Source organism: Arachis hypogaea, chromosome 19 (genome assembly GCF_003086295.3).
Source record: "Arachis hypogaea cultivar Tifrunner chromosome 19, arahy.Tifrunner.gnm2.J5K5, whole genome shotgun sequence".
Classification (NCBI taxonomy): Eukaryota; Viridiplantae; Streptophyta; class Magnoliopsida; order Fabales; family Fabaceae; genus Arachis; species Arachis hypogaea.
Genome location: NC_092054.1, coordinates 98,598,972 through 98,614,940, shown reverse-complemented (window position 1 = coordinate 98,614,940; position 15,969 = coordinate 98,598,972). Strand labels below are relative to the sequence as shown.

Here is a 15,969-nt window from a genome sequence, read left to right as displayed (position 1 = left end):
GAATTCAATGGTGATAGAATGGTTGAGGCTTCAGAGATGCTTTGTCTTTCTGGATTAACTTTTCTTACTGTCTTCTTCAATAACCTTTTGATTCCTTCAATAGCAACCGTAAGTGATTAACTCATGTCCTCTCATCAAGTTAACCTCCTCTACTGCAGCAATCCACCACGTTGAGATGACTCATGTCCTCTCATCAAGCCACCTCTAGGTTTCTCACTGTAACAGAAGATGAAGCTCTAAGTAGTCCACTCCCCTTCACGATCCTACTCTAGGTGCCACAGATAAGGCAGATCTTCTGGATCAAAAAGTGCCGCTTCTCTGACTCTAGCCTTAACACCATAGAAACTTCCCGCACGCATAGTCAACGGGATTATATGTCATATATCCAAAGTTGCTCAGATGCTCTATTGGAATCCACAATGCAATCTCTAGCTTTAGTTCAACGCTATCCGGGTCAGGAATTGCACAGAACCTATGTAGAACAAGGGTGATTGTCACAGGTCACTGTCAATTCATAAGATGAAGAATGAGGTTGTATAAGAGAATAGAATCAGACATATTGAATGAAAATAGTAATATTATTAATCCATGAAACTCAACAGAGCTCCTATCCTTAACCTTAGGAGGTTAGTGACTCATGCTGTTCGAAAATACAATGGTAAACGTGAAAGTGGGCAAGGGTTTCTTAACAAGGGTGACCTCTTGTATATATACTAATCTTCTAACTAAGGATTACAGAAATAGGATAGACTAGACTTAGGAGTGCAAAAATCCACTTCTAGAGCCCACTTGGTGAATGTTTGGGCTTAGCTTTGAGTGTCTCCACGAGCTAGGGTCCCTTAAAGGCGTTGAACGCTAGCTAGGGACCCCCCTTTTGGGCGTTGGACGCCAGCTGCTCTCATGTGGGCACTGGACACCATGAATAAGGCTGGGGGCTGGCGTTGAACGCTAGTTTTAGGCCTTCATTTCCAAAGTAAAGTATGGACTATTATATATTTTTGGAAAGCTGATCACTTGTATCATCTACCCCTTTTTCTTATATAAAAGGACCATAAAAAGAGTGTAATCTCATTCAATCAATGAAATTTCATGAGTTAAATAGTAAAAATTTTGGTACATTGCTTTGAAATGAGTTTTTGTTGAATTTCAGGTGAAAAGAGCAACAAAAGAAGAAGGAAGCAAGAAAAGTGTGCTGGGCGAGTGTGCTGGGCGAGTGTGCTGGGCGTGCCACTTGGTACATACGCCAACAAAATGCATGGCCGTGGCACGTCAACTGAGGGACGTGGCATGCTAGTTCTCAAATCCAGAAAGCACAATCCAAGAAATTCAATGGGCGTGCCACTTGAAGTCGAAGGCGTGGCACGCCAGTTATCCAGTCCAGAGAAGAAGTCCATGGAGCTTTCAATGGGCGTGGCACGCCAGGGAGATGAAGCATAATGGGTGTGGCATGCCAAGGCCAAGCGTGGCACGCCAGTTATAAACTCCAGAGAAGGGACAATGAGCTTTACAATGGGCGTGGAACGCCAGGGCCAGGCGTGGCACGCCAGTTATACTTTCTAGAGAGCACTTTTGAAGACCACAAAAGGGGTGTGGCATGCCAGGCTGGGAGTGGCACGACAACTCCATTTTTTAACACTGGGCGTGCCACTTGGGCTCGAAGGTGTGGCACGCCAACATTATTAGTGTCTTGGGTGTGCCACTTAGGTCCTAGGCGTGGCACGCCAAGACTTGAAGAAGCTCAACACCAAATTGGGCATGCCACTTGAACTCGAAAGCGTGGCACGCCAGTTCTAGCATATAAGGATGAAGAACGCTGGGCGTGCCACTTGAACTCGAAGACATGGCACGCCAGCACAAGTTCACAAGGAGAAAGAAGACTGGACGTGCCACTTGGGACTTTAGGCGTAGCACGCCAAGACAAAGATGACCATGGGTGTGCCACTTGAATGCTAGGCATGGCATGCCAGTATTATTTTCCAGAGAAGAAGAAGTGAAGACTCATCAAGGGTGTGGCACACCACCTACTGTGCATGGCACGCCAGTATCATTGTCCAGAGAGGAAGGATGAAGTGTCTACTATGGGCGTGGCACGCCGAACATGACGTGCCACGCTAGTTTAAGTTTCCAAAAAGATGAAGAAGGGCCTTACTATGGGCGTGGCACGCTAGACCTGGGCATGCCATGCTAGTTCAAAAGACCAGAGAGAAATAAGGAAGAAAAGACCATGGGCGTGCCACTTGAGCTCGAAGGCATGGCACGCCAGGTTAAGCTGCATGAAGGGCGTGCCACTTGGGAAGCCAGGCGTGACATGCCAAGCCAAGCTGAGGAGCCAGGCGTGGCACGCCAATCACACGTCAAGAACACGCAGGCACATGACTCATTTCCATTAGTTTTTCATTTTCTTTTCAGTATTAATTTTTTTTCTCTTTTGTACTTTTTAATTCTAGTGATAGGAGTAGTATAAATACCCCCTAAAAGTAATGAAAAGGGGGTTGGTTGGTGGATTGATTAGCTTGCTAGTTTTAGATTTACCTTACACTTCACTTCATCTCTTCCATCTCTTGTACTTTTCTCTGAGCTATGAGTAACTAAACTCCCTCTCATTGGGAGAGGGAGCTCTGATGTACTTGATGGATTAATGATAGTGAATTTCTTCTTCTTTTCATTTTCTCTTTGATTTACTAGAAGAAATTTCGTTCTTTATGCTAGTGTTCAATTATCTTGAGAAAGATGTTGAATGCAAAATGGGTTTCTTGGGAACCTTGGAAAAGGAAACATGAAACCATGCTTGAAATCCCTTCTTACACTTGAGTAGATCTTGGTTTTGGGATTGTATATGGTGACATGAAATCCACCCATTAATTGGATCTATGAGGATGTGTGGTATAATCAGGGACCAATCATATCTCTCTTCATGAGCAATTAGACCAAGGAATTGGATGATTATCAAGATTTGAGAGATTGAATCACCAAGAGATTGGGGTTCAATCAATCATGATTGCCAAGAGGTCAATGAGTTGCATGATTGAAGAATAGATGATCTAGATCTAATCCTAAGAGAGCAACATCTCCCAATCCCAATGAATTCTCCCTATTCTTATCTTTCCTATTCTTTATAGCTTTTCTTTAATTTCTGTTATTCCCCATTCCTATTTACAATTCAGTCATTTATGTTTTAGTACTTTACATTCTTGTCATTTATATTTCTGCACTCTATTGCTTTCCTTTACTTTTCAGTCATTTATCTTTCTGCCATTTAAAATTCTGCACTCAACACTCTTCATTAATTAGCTTAACTAAAATTACTCATTAACTAAAGTTGCTCAATCGATCAATCTCTGTGGGATTCGACCCCACTCCTAGTGGGTTATTACTTGACGATATTTGGTGCGCTTGCCAAAGAACGGATTCATTTTATATGGGGAGTGAATTCCAGTCATCAAGTTTTATGGCGCCGTTGCCGGGGATTGATTTTAAGTTGACAATGATTAAGTTAGTGAGTATTTAGATTAAGCATTTTCTTTACTTTATTAGTTCTTTAATTTTAGTTTTTATATTTTTATTTCGTTTAGTGTTTTAATTTTTAACTGTCCATTGTATATATATGTTAACTCTAACAAGTAGCACACTAATTGTTTGATACTTTGCATCAATTAATTTTGACTTACCCACCCTTCTTCCAAAAGGGTGATAATTCTTGTTTAGATTGTGTTTTGTGTTGTGTATGATAAGGGGAAGATGAGCTGTAACCTCCTATGACTCTGAACCAGAGAGAACATTCTTGAGATTAAAAAGAGAAGCAGTGGCAAGAGACAAAAGAGTGGTTGGTGAAGAAGAAGAAGAAGAGGAAAATTCAACCCAGACCATGGAAGGTGAAGCACATAATCATCATGAAGAAGTAGTTGGCAACCATGCTCCTCCACAAAAGAGGAGAGTGCTAGTTAACAGATTGAGAGATGATGTGCAAATATTTAGACAACAAGATGGTAAAATTCTCTATGAGGCATGGGAGAGGTACAAGGAGTTGACAAGAAAATGCCCTCCAGACATATTCAATGAATGGGTACAACTGCACATATCCTATGAAGGATTGACACAAGAATCAGAGAAGGCTTTAGATCCCTCTTCAAGAGGCTCTCTCAACAAGAAGAAGACAATTGAAGAAGCCATAGACATCATAGAAACTATGGCCAACAATGAGTACTTCTATGCATCCGATAGAAACCCAAGAAGGAGAGTGATGGAGCACAACTCCATGGATGATCTACTGGCTCAAAACAAGGTGATCATAGCTCAACTAGCAGCTCTAACTAAGCAGATGGAGAAGAATCAAGTCTCATCCATCCAAGCTCAAGCACCTATGTAAGAGGAAGATAACCCAGAAATTGAATGTGAATGGGAGCAAGCCAACTATGTGAACAATTCCTCCATACCACCATATGACCCCAATGCCAAAATATACAACCCTAGTTGGAAGAATCACCCAAATTTTGGGTGGAAAAACCAACAAAACCACAACCAAGATCATAAACCATACCACTCTAACCAATACAATAATCACAATACTAACCATCAATTGAGCAACAATAGACCCTACCACAACTCATAAAATGCACCCACTCCACCCAAAACCATACAACAATCATTCTCAAAATGCATCATTCTCAGCCCCACACCCATGTGATAGCAGCAACAACTTTGCAAGACTGGAGGCTGCTATGTCACAATTGGCAAAGAGTATTGCCACTGTTGCAGAGAGACAATTGCAATCTGACAAAAAGATAGACTTAATCCAAGAGGAAACCAAATCCAACATAAGGAACCAAGGGGCAGCAATTTTAAAACTGGAAGCACAGCTAGGGAGCTTGTCGAAATAGATACCCATGCCCACACATACATTTTCAAGTGATACCATGACCAACCCAAGAGGGAAATGTAAAGCCATCACACTAACAAGTAGAAAAGTGGTGGAAGAGGCTTCCTCAAACCACAAATTGCAAGGAGAATAAGCTGCAATTGATCCAGGAACTAAGAGGGAAGAAGAGACACCTGAACCAACCCCACCAAAGCAAGACTTAAAACCTTATGTACCAAAAGCACCCTATCCACAAAGACTGAGGAAAGATGTGAAGGATAGCCAGTTTTCTAGATTCTTGGAGATCTTTAAAAAGCTTCAAATTAACATATCCTTTGCCGAGGCATTAGAGAAAATGCCACTCTATGCCAAATTTTTAAAGGAGCTCATGACAAGAAAAAGAAACTGGGGAGAAAAGGAAACCATGGTGCTCACAGAGGAATGTAGTGCCATCATACAAAAGAAGCTTCTCCAAAAGATGAAAGATCCTGGGAGCTTTCAAATTCCCTGCATCATAAGGGATATCAACATTGAGAAGGCATTATGTGATCTGGGAGTTAGCATCAACCTGATGTCCTTAGCCATGATAAAAAGAATGAGAATTGAAGAGGCCAAACCAACAAGAATGGCTCTTTAATTAGCTGACAGAACATTCAAATTTTCTCATAAGGTGGTGGAAGACTTGTTGGTGAAAGTGAGAAAATTCATCTTCCCAGCTAATTTTATTGTGCTTGATATGGAAGAAGAGGCCAACACATCGATCATCTTAGGAAGACCACTCCTAGCTACTGCTGGAGCTATAATTGATGTACAAAAGAGAGAGTTAGTCTCGAGACTGCATGAAGAGAAGATGGTGTTTAATGTCTTCAAAGCAATGAGCTACCCAAATGAATCCATTGGTGAATGCATGATGGTGGACACAATGGAGAAGATAGTTCAAGGAGTCCTAGAAGAGGAACAATGTGAAGAAGCAATGGAGCAAGATCAACAAACATCATGTGGTGAATTACCACAAGAAATCATAGAATATTCAATCATGCTAGACAAGGCAAGCAAGAAGGAAGTAGAAGCACCAAAGTTAGAATAGATGACCCTTCCTCCAAGCTTGAAGTATGCCTACTTAGGTAACTACAACACATACCCAGTTATCATCAACTCAAGCTTGAGTATGGTGAAAGAAGAAGAGCTTATCAATGTGTTGAGACAACACAAGGATGCCATAGGATGGACACTTTCAGATTTAAAGATGATTAGCCCTTCAATGTGCATGCATAAAATCCTTCTTGAGGAGGGTGCCAAGCCTTCAAGACAGCCACAAAGAAGGTTAAATCCAACAATGAATGAAGTGGTCCAAAAAGAAGTGCTGAAGTTGTAGCAAGTAGGGGCGATCTACCTAATCTCAGACAACCCTTGGGTAAGCCCAGTGCAAGTAGTTCCTAAGAAGGGAGGAATCACTGTGGTGCCAAATGAAAGAAATGAATTGATACCAATGATGAGGAAAAATCGATTCCACACAAACTAACCGGCAAGAGTACCGGGTCGCATCAAGTAGTAAAACTCACCAGAGTGAGGTCGATCCCACGAGGATTGATGGATCAAGCAACTTTAGTGAGGTGATTAGTCTAGTCAAGCTAACAGTGGGAATTGAGTTAAATTGAATCAGCAGAATGTGAATTGCAAGGAATTTAAAGTGCTGAAAGTAAATGGCAGAAACTTAAATGACAAGAAAAGTAAATTGCATCAAATGTAAAAGGCTTTGGGTGAGGGAAATTAAAGAGAGCAGTAAATCAAGCAATTGAAATGAACTCAAGGACAATTAACAGCAAGAAAGACTCATCAGGGATTGTAAATATCATAATCCACAATGAATCAAATGGGTTTCAACTTCCTTCTCAATCATATGAATAGATCTATGGCAGATTGAAATTGATTGGATCCCAATTCCTTGGCAATCCAATCTCTCTAATCACAATCAATGTTGCTAATTCCTTTATCTAATTGTCATGAGAAGAGGTTAAACATGTTCTCTCATCCATAAGCCACACAAATTCTCAAGATCTCAATTCCTCCCGAATAGTGTTGATCAAGAGATTTGTGAGAGATAGAGCTTTAGTTCTAATTTCCATGATTCCCCTTCCGAGGCTCACATGGAAATTCAATGGATCCAAACCCCCTTCCAGAATGAACGGATCAAATTAAAAAAGAAGTTATCTCTTAGCCATCCAAGTGAATTGAGAGGAAGAAGAATTTCAGTTAATTCATATGAATCACAATAGAGCTCTTCCCCCTAATGAGTTGGGGTTTAATTGATCATCACTCTAAGAATCAAGTGCAGAAAATTTAAATTGCTTGAAAGTAAATCAATCTCAGTACCAATGCAGATGTAAAATTGCAGAAAAAAAATTGCAGAAGAATAGAGATACAGAAAATTAAAAATGCACTAGAGAAATTAAATTCAATACAAATTAAAATGTAAAATTGCAGAAAATAAAAAGTGTATCAACTATGCTAACTATTGAATTATTAGTTAACCTTCACTCTTTGTAGGCTCATGTTATTACTGTTTATTGAACTTTGGAAAAATCTTTTTGCATTAATAATTATCTTCAGTCAATAATTAATTACAAACTAACAAGCAATCCTCAAAGGGTTAATTATGGAATGAGAAAGAGGAGAAAAAACTCTTATGACCATATTGATTATCAACATTCAACAATACACAAGGGCGGGAAAAAAAAAAAAACTAAACACTATGTATTTAGTTTTTTTTTTTTTTTTTTTTGACTCAAACACTATTTATTTAGTTTAAACGTTTGAATATCTTTTTTGCTAATTTTTTCCCTTTTTTAAATTAACTGTTTAGAACAAATAGTTCATCTGTGGCTTTTTGTTTTCCCTCCAACTGCTGTTGCATTTGAATCATATATAAATCATTGTACGAAAGTTACAGAGATATTATTTACTTGCTCTGAAACAAAATTATTTTGACTACTGCTACATATCTAACCAAGCTTTCTTTTGGAAGCTTTTAACTAATAAAACGTAATTCATACGAGATACAATTATTCTTTAATGCGTTAACTTATATGTTCTGATTAATTATTCAACTTAATTAGCTTATTTTTCTCCCTTATATTACATTGGTCGATATATGGATTCTGTTACCATTTGATTAATCTTTGTAGTTTAAGATTAAAAAATAAAAGAAAATTGTCTTTTAGTTCTCACATGCTATGGAACGTGTTTGAGTTGAGTAACTTAAAATCCCCCAACCAAGTTTGACACATTCTTGAAAACATTGACAAAAAAGGTTAGATAAACAGTGGTAAATTGGCAATGCTTCACCTAATGGCATGGGGCTCATGTGGCTGAAACAGATTGCATTAAATATTCCATTTGGTTTGGTCCGAATTAAACTAATATATTTTTATTAAGAAAAATTGAGAGAATGATGATATATCATGGTAAACAAAAACATTAAAGGAGTTGCAATGGCTTTAATATTTTTTTTTTATTATTTTGTAACGCTGTATGGGGATGATGAGTTGTACTGTCCAAGTAAGCCGATGAGCAAAGTGGGAAAGAAAAGTTGATACATAATTTCGTATGGGCAAGAAAGTGGAACATCTCATATGAATTATAGGCTGAGTGTTAACACATTAATTCTTCTTGTAACAATGAAGAATTATAATGTGAAGGTAAGGTCTCAATTCCTCGGCGGATTCCAAATTTGAACCCTAAAAATAAAATAAAAAAAATTCTTTTTTTAATTAAATTTTTGTAATGAAATTTAAAAACCAATAATTTAGAAAGACAAAAAAAAAAATCAATACAAAAAATCAGTGACTAATTAATCAACAACCTTACAAGAAGATATCTTTGATATTTATAAAAAGAGGCATGCTACACATACAAGTCTTTTTGGCTTACAAGTCTTACAAGTTAACACATGTCCAATAAAACACATGTATTACACTCCCACATTCAAGAATAAATAAACGTACGTTATTCAACCACTTTCTGTTTTCAAAGACCGCTACTTACTATGCATTATGAACGACTCTTCTTCTTCTTCCTCCATGAAAACGATTTTTTTGTCAAATTTGAAAATAATGGAACTTCAGAAATACATTTAAACGATTACAGAAATACACCCAAAGGATTTAAGAAATACACCCAAAATTCGTTGAAGTACACCTTATGCATAATTCAGAACTCTTTCTCTTTCTCCTCCTCATCTTCTGCTGTTTCTTCTTCTTCAAAAACGATTTCAGAGCTTGATATCAAAAAACAATGGAAATCGAGAATAACGAAGAAAGAAAACAGAGAGAAAAGCACGTAAAAGAAGAAGAAAAAGAGGAAGAGCAAGAAGAACGTGCAGCAAGAAGAAGAAGAAGGAGAAAGAGAAGACAAGATCAAACAAAAGAAAAGAACGGTTTGAAGCGCGTTAATATGAATGACTTGTAAAGACTTGTATAAAAAAACGCTTGTACGTAGAGTATTATTCTTATAGAAAAATGATTATGTTGTTATAAAATATTTTAGTTATTTTGTTATAAGATATTTTATTATTTTAGTAGTTAATTATTTCATTAGAAAAATATATAAAATAATATGAACAAGTATACATGTATAAATTAAGCCGTGATTGATTTGATTATTGAATTTTAGTGTTAAGGAAATATTTTTAGAAAGGAAAAAAAAAACTAAAAAAGTGTTTATGGCTTTTCACATAACATTATTATAAACATGAATTTTATCCCCAAAAAAAACATGAATTATTTTTGGTGAACATACATATTTGAGAGACAAAAAATAAAATTAATTATACAGAAAAAAAAAAAAAGAAAAATCTGTTTCCTTCTTTGATTAGGGTGGGTTCAACAACCAACTACTTTTTTTTTCCTTCTTGGCCAACAAATGCTGTTAAATGAAACAATCAATTCATTCATTTGTGTGCTCTCCCACTCTCTCACTCTTTCTCTTTCCCTTTCTGTTTCTTTAATTTGCCTGCTGTTTGCTGGTTTTGTTTTGAAGTTTTAATTTAAGAGAGGCAATCCCACACGCTTTCAACAAACCAGACATAACCAAAGAAGGGGTTTTGCCCTTCAATTCCTGTGTAAAGGAACCTGCTTAGTGCTTACTGTGTTCCCTTACATTCCCTTCCCAAATATGTTAACATCCTTCTCAACATTGCGATCTCCTTGCTTTCTGGGCTCACCATAACATCTTAAGCCCAACACATTATTCTTCTTATTCCGGAATCCTATCTTGTACTAGCTATTTATTTGGTGATTCCTCATCATCCGCATGCATATGCAAATGGACGCAATGGCAAAAACAAGATCTCTCGCGAAGCTAACCGGCAAGTTAGTTAACGAGGCGGTTAGCTTCGTGACGTTTTGCGTGCTCGACCTCATTGATTTCATTCTTTGTTTCGTCTTCAAAGCAATGGACTTGTTGATGGAAGCTGAGTGTAAGCCCTGCTACTGCTCGCCGACGAAGGAAGCCATAACGAGCAGCGGCAAGATCTTGGTGTCGGAGCACGGCGGCGAGTCGACCAAGATAGTTTCTCTGAGCTCCACAAACAAATTACAGCTGGAAGACATCTCGGATACACTCTATTCAAGGCCTTCTTTGGTGTCGGAGATTTCTAGATTAACGCTCAATGAATTGAAGAGGCTTAAGTTGGAGGAGCCACTATTGCAGAACAAGAAAAATGGGAGTAGTGCTACAACTACAACTACTACTACTTCCACTACAATAGTGGAGATGCTTCAAGGCAAGATTGATAATCCGGTTACAAGGTGGTCGGATTGTGATTGCAAATTTTGCACAAGTTGGATCTCATCTTCTTCTCCAACTAGTAATAATAATAGTAAAGCCACCCTCTTTGTTATGGCTCAAGGCCCTAGTAGAGGTAATTAATTCCCATATATTTCTAAATAATAAATTAATATATACTCCCTGAATTCTTTTTTAAAATTTTATTATTCTTGTTTAAATCTCAGTATGTTGTTCTAATGATTTATAAAAAGGCGTCTGTGATAACAAAAATTAGAAAGACAAAAAAAAAGAAAAAAAAATGTAGTGTAAACCTTGCACGAGAAGTCTGTAGCAATTTTTTTAAAAAAAATAAATATAAGAGAAAAATATTGGGAGTGTAAACCTTGCAAAATTCTTGAAGTTGACAACCAACTTCAACCTTAACTCTAGAATTCGGAAAAGCTTCTCCTAGGGTATGTCATTAAAGTTGTCAAAAGTTGGTCAAATTAATTTTTGACTATCAAAATCAGTTAGGTTAGTCCCTCTTTTTGAAACTGATCTGATCAACTGTAACAACTAGAACCTTGAAAATATTATTTGTATGACATGAGTATGATGAATAATGAATATGACGTGGAATAATAAATTATTGTGTCATATTCAGGTACAACACGAGAAGATGTGTTGTTCATACATGGGTTTATATCATCGTCGTCGTTTTGGACAGAGACGCTGTTTCCGAACTTCTCGACGGCAGCGAGATCAAGCTACCGGCTATTGGCGGTGGATCTGTTAGGGTTTGGACAGAGCCCAAAGCCTAGCGACTCGCTATACACGCTAAGCGAGCATTTGGAAATGATAGAGAGATCCGTGTTGGAGTCGCACAAGGTCAAATCATTTCACATCGTAGCACACTCTTTAGGCTGCATATTGGCCCTTGCCCTCACCGTTAAACACCCTCACTCTGTCAAGTCCTTGACTTTGCTTGCCCCAGTAATTTTCCCTTTCATCTTTCTCAACTTTTGCATATTTTTCTCGATTATCTTATTTCTACGCTAAAATTTACATTTTTATAAAATTAATGTTAAAAATAAATTAAATAATATATATTTATACATAAATCATAATAAATAATTTAGTGGTTAATTTTTTTTATGTGCATATAATATTTTTGTATTTTTTCATGTGAAAATTTTATAAACATAATATTGCGTGACAATGCAAACACTTAATTCGTCAATAATGTTCGTTTGATATTATCATTTTTTTTCACACTGATAGTTATTTTGATTTAAGGAAAAAGAAAAGGAGGATCATCATTATTATAGTAGCATGAATACACATTAATCTAAGTTGTGGTTTTAAAAAAAAAGTTAAAAGCTACTCTTTGATTGCTTTAGCCTAGTTAGAACTTAGAAGATAGTATCTATGGATAGAGTTCCTATATGAGAAAGTGAGAAACCAAATATAGAAATAGAAATCTTCGTATAAACTTTTGACTAATTAATTTTTGTTTTCTTTTTTTGTTTGTTAGGATGCTTTTAGTGTTTTATATAAACACTAACAACAATTTATTTTTGTTTTATATACTCTTTGTATAAATATTTTTAAAAAACATATCAAAACATATGTATATTTTAGAATTACACGAGAATTTTTCAACCTATTGTTAAAAAAGTCATGTTAATTTATTTTTATATAAAGTCCAGAGAAGGGAATTAGTCTTCTATAATTTATTTTTCTAATTAATTCAACTTGAAACAGCCATACTATCCAGTGCCAAAGGGAATAGCACAGGCAACACAGTACGTAATGAGGAAGGTAGCACCAAGGCGCGTGTGGCCACCGATGAAGTTTGGCGCGTCGTTGGTGTGCTGGTACGAGCACATAACTCGCGTAATTTGCTTGCTTATTTGCAAAAACCACCGTCTCTGGGAATTTCTAACCAAACTCGTCACTCGAAACAGGTGAACTCACTTACTCACTCACTCCCTCATATTCTCATTTCTTTTCTTTTCTTATTCCTTTAAGTATTTATATGTTAGTTTGGTTCAGCTTCTCAACTTAACCACGCAACTTAAGTAAATAGTAAACTACTTTCTCTCTCTCTCTATTTCATCCGTTTCTGTCATCTATACAGTCTTCTAAGTTACATGCATGATCCATGATTTAGTTGGCCCATTTTTTGACTATCATTTCTTGTTACTAATTTCTTTTCTCGTTGCTCTATACGTAATTATTTGCGACTTTTTTTATTTCTTGGATTAACTATATGTTAAGATTATTATTATTATTGATAAAAAAAAGTTTACATTTTATTTTTAATAATTAATGAATAATAAATACATTAATTGAAAATTTAAGCTTTGTATAATTTATATATAAAATTTTTCAATTTATAACATTAACATCTAATCTTATCTTTTTTTTTAATTCCCTATAGTTTATTTTGTTAAAAAGAAAATCCATGTCAGATATAATAGGAGTAATACTTTGATGAAAATTAAATCAAAAGAAAAAGATATTCTCTCATAGATATTTATAAAAATTTAATTTTCATGTTATAAAAGGATTTATGTAAAAAACTAATTACGTATTATTACATTAATAAAAAAATTAATTTTTACATTCGTTACTTAAAAAATCGTATATATCCACAAATATAATTAGATAATAGTGCAAAGTTCACTTATGTGCTAATCTCATTTTAAGTCTCCTAATTGATGTTATTTCTAAAAATCAAATCCATCCAAATTCTTTCAGAGACGTACTTCTATTACAATACCAACAACACCCTTTATTGTTAGCTACCTATTAATTGGTTGTACAATTTATTTTTCAACATAAAAGGAAATTAATACGATATGCACACACCTAAGGGGATGACGGTGGTATAGAAGACTATGAAGAATTTAATTAATACACCTACGAGTTTAAAAAATTGAAGGACAAAACGATGGTGACATAATAAGGCACCACAAGAGCACAAAATCGTGGTTGTGCTTGTGCGTTGAGCAACAAGTATTAATTTGACGGCCACGCATCTCAAATTAATTATGTGGGTTTAGAATTTTCCAAATTTTTTAACATTTTTTTTCTGTATATAAATGTTGAACAAGTCTTTGGTACGCTACCACAAACTATGAATACATGTAAATATGGTTATTATGATATTGATATGTGAGTAAATGACATGGCTAGAATCATGATACTCATAGGCGGGTCATCTAATGTTTGGAAAGAGAGTTTTGTTAGTTGATTGAATATATTTGATATGCTCTCTATAAAAATAACAGTCACATATTTTACTTTAATTTTTTAAATATTTTAAGAATTTAATTTTAATATATTAATAGTATAAAATATTTTATATACTCATCTAGTCAAACGTATTTAGAATTTTAGATAATTTTTTAAATAAAAAATTTAAAAATTAATTATTTTAATTAATGTGATAATATATAATTAAATGTTTGTAAAACCTTATAGTATACTAAAAGTAGTTTAAAAAAGCCAAAAAAAAAACAAAAACAAAAACAAAAAAACAAAATAGGATAACAAAAATCAACAAGTGGCTCAGGGTATAGTAATAATATTAAAGTTATATAAAAAAGACTGAAATTTTTTAAATAAATATCAAAAATACTTTAACAGCAGTATTTTTTAAGCTAGAAATAAAAGTACCTATCTGTAGTAAATACATCGTTATACATGTTAAGTGTTTAAACAATTAATTTAAGGGTAGATAGCCTACCTGAAAATTATGCTATAATATAGATAAATAGTCTCCTTCCACCATAGTAGTGTATTTTATCATATATTAACATTGTAAAGCTAGTCTATAAATATGAACATGTAACGTAAAAAGAAAATTCTTCCTTAATCTCATATATATATATATATATATATATATATATATATATATATATATATAAAATATATCTTTTGTAATTTTGAGTGTTTATTTAAATTAGCATCTCAAAATATTGTTCCCATCTATAACTAAGAGATAATTCTTAGAAGGAATACAATTACAAAATATTAGGAGATTTGAAAACGCGTTATTTATTAAGACTTACCAACACTCATTTATAATTTTAATTTGCGCATATGGCTACTACTAAAATTTTTATGGTAGAGCATTAATTGAATTTTAAGATTCTTGGACCCGTTTCTTATGGGAGCACAAGTCAAATGTGACTGAAGACTGAGCGTATAATTAAAGTGTAGATGGAGTCAGAGATGGGGTTGTGTTTGCATTTAATTGGAAACCCTTTTTCATTAATTCTGTGTTTGCTGGCTCCCATGAATGGTGAATGATACTCACTTCAACTGTGTTGGAGACACAGACTTCCCATCTAACCTGATTTTCAATTAGGTTTATTTATCTTGTGCCCAAAAAGTATAGGTTAAGATTATAAATTAAAAAGGTTTTTATTAAAAATAAAAAAAAAATAAGTTTTTAATGCATTTATTAAATAAAAAATTTTAGATCTTTTACTAATGGTAAATTTATCATGTGCCTTAAAGACACGTATTAGTTAAACCCTTTTCAATATTAATAATGCTTCCACTTTAATTTGCTATCTTAACTAAAATTTGTCTAACAACTTTAATTTAGAGTAATAAACTTTAAGCTTCATGTATTCTTTCTCGGCTTTGATTTTAATCTCTGGCTAGAAATAAGTGTTTTTTAAATGTATTTAAGATAATATTCTTGCTAAGTAGTGCTATGAAGTATTGATTAAGGTAATTAGTAGGAATGATTGTAATAACATTTCCCTAATGATATTACTCTGTATGAATAGGGTTAGGACTTTCTTGCTTGAAGGGTTCTTTTGTCACACACATAACGCAGCGTGGCACACACTACACAACATCATATGTGGGACCGCGGGGAAGATTGGATCATATTTGGATATAATAAGAGAAAATGTGAATTGTAAAGTTACCATATTTCATGGAAGAGATGACGAGGTTATACCAATTGAATGTAGCTATGAAGTCCAAAAAAGGATCCCTCGTGCCAAGGTCAGAATCATTGACAACAAAGATCACATTACCATAGTTGTTGGAAGACAGAAAGCTTTTGCTAGGGAGCTTGAGGACATTTGGGGCACAACAAAAAATTAACAAAAAAAAAAAAAAACTAGAAAAATTCTCAAATTAAGCTGCATGGAGTGTGCTAATGCACTAATCACCAGCAGCGTACCTTTGATTGAGTTTCGGTTGTAATTTTTATTTTTTCCTTGTCAAGTAAAGTATTGTATCTGGTCTCGTAAATTATATAATCATATCATTTCAATTATATATTGGTACTATAGTAAGCGCAACCAATAAACTATTCA

The 15,969-nt window shown here is 34.9% G+C and overlaps 1 protein-coding gene and 1 non-coding gene across 2 annotated transcripts; one reads left to right on the top strand and one right to left on the bottom strand.

Moving 5' to 3' along the window:
* Positions 1 to 3,946: 3,946 nt before the first annotated feature.
* LOC112780484 (small nucleolar RNA R71) lies at positions 3,947 to 4,052 on the bottom strand. The gene has a single exon (XR_003191317.1). It is a non-coding gene; the product is annotated as a small nucleolar RNA R71 (small nucleolar RNA).
* A 5,698-nt stretch (positions 4,053 to 9,750) lies between these two features.
* Positions 9,751 to 15,929, top strand: LOC112776259 (probable lysophospholipase BODYGUARD 3). Its single transcript, XM_025820341.3, has 4 exons — positions 9,751 to 10,775; positions 11,286 to 11,614; positions 12,386 to 12,588; positions 15,430 to 15,929. The coding sequence occupies exons 1-4, from the start codon at positions 10,166 to 10,168 to the stop codon at positions 15,752 to 15,754; spliced, it is 1,467 nt and encodes a 488-aa protein (XP_025676126.1). The 5' UTR covers positions 9,751 to 10,165; the 3' UTR covers positions 15,755 to 15,929.
* Positions 15,930 to 15,969: the final 40 nt, after the last annotated feature.

Bases quoted from the DNA above. Each gene is read 5' to 3' on its own strand.
- LOC112776259 (XM_025820341.3), top strand. From the start codon at position 10,166: ATGCATATGCAAATGGACGCAATGGCAAAAACAAGATCTCTCGCGAAG. The intron at 10,776-11,285 runs GTAATTAATTCC...TGTCATATTCAG, and splicing joins GGCTCAAGGCCCTAGTAGAG to GTACAACACGAGAAGATGTG. The intron at 11,615-12,385 runs GTAATTTTCCCT...AACTTGAAACAG, and splicing joins CCTTGACTTTGCTTGCCCCA to CCATACTATCCAGTGCCAAA.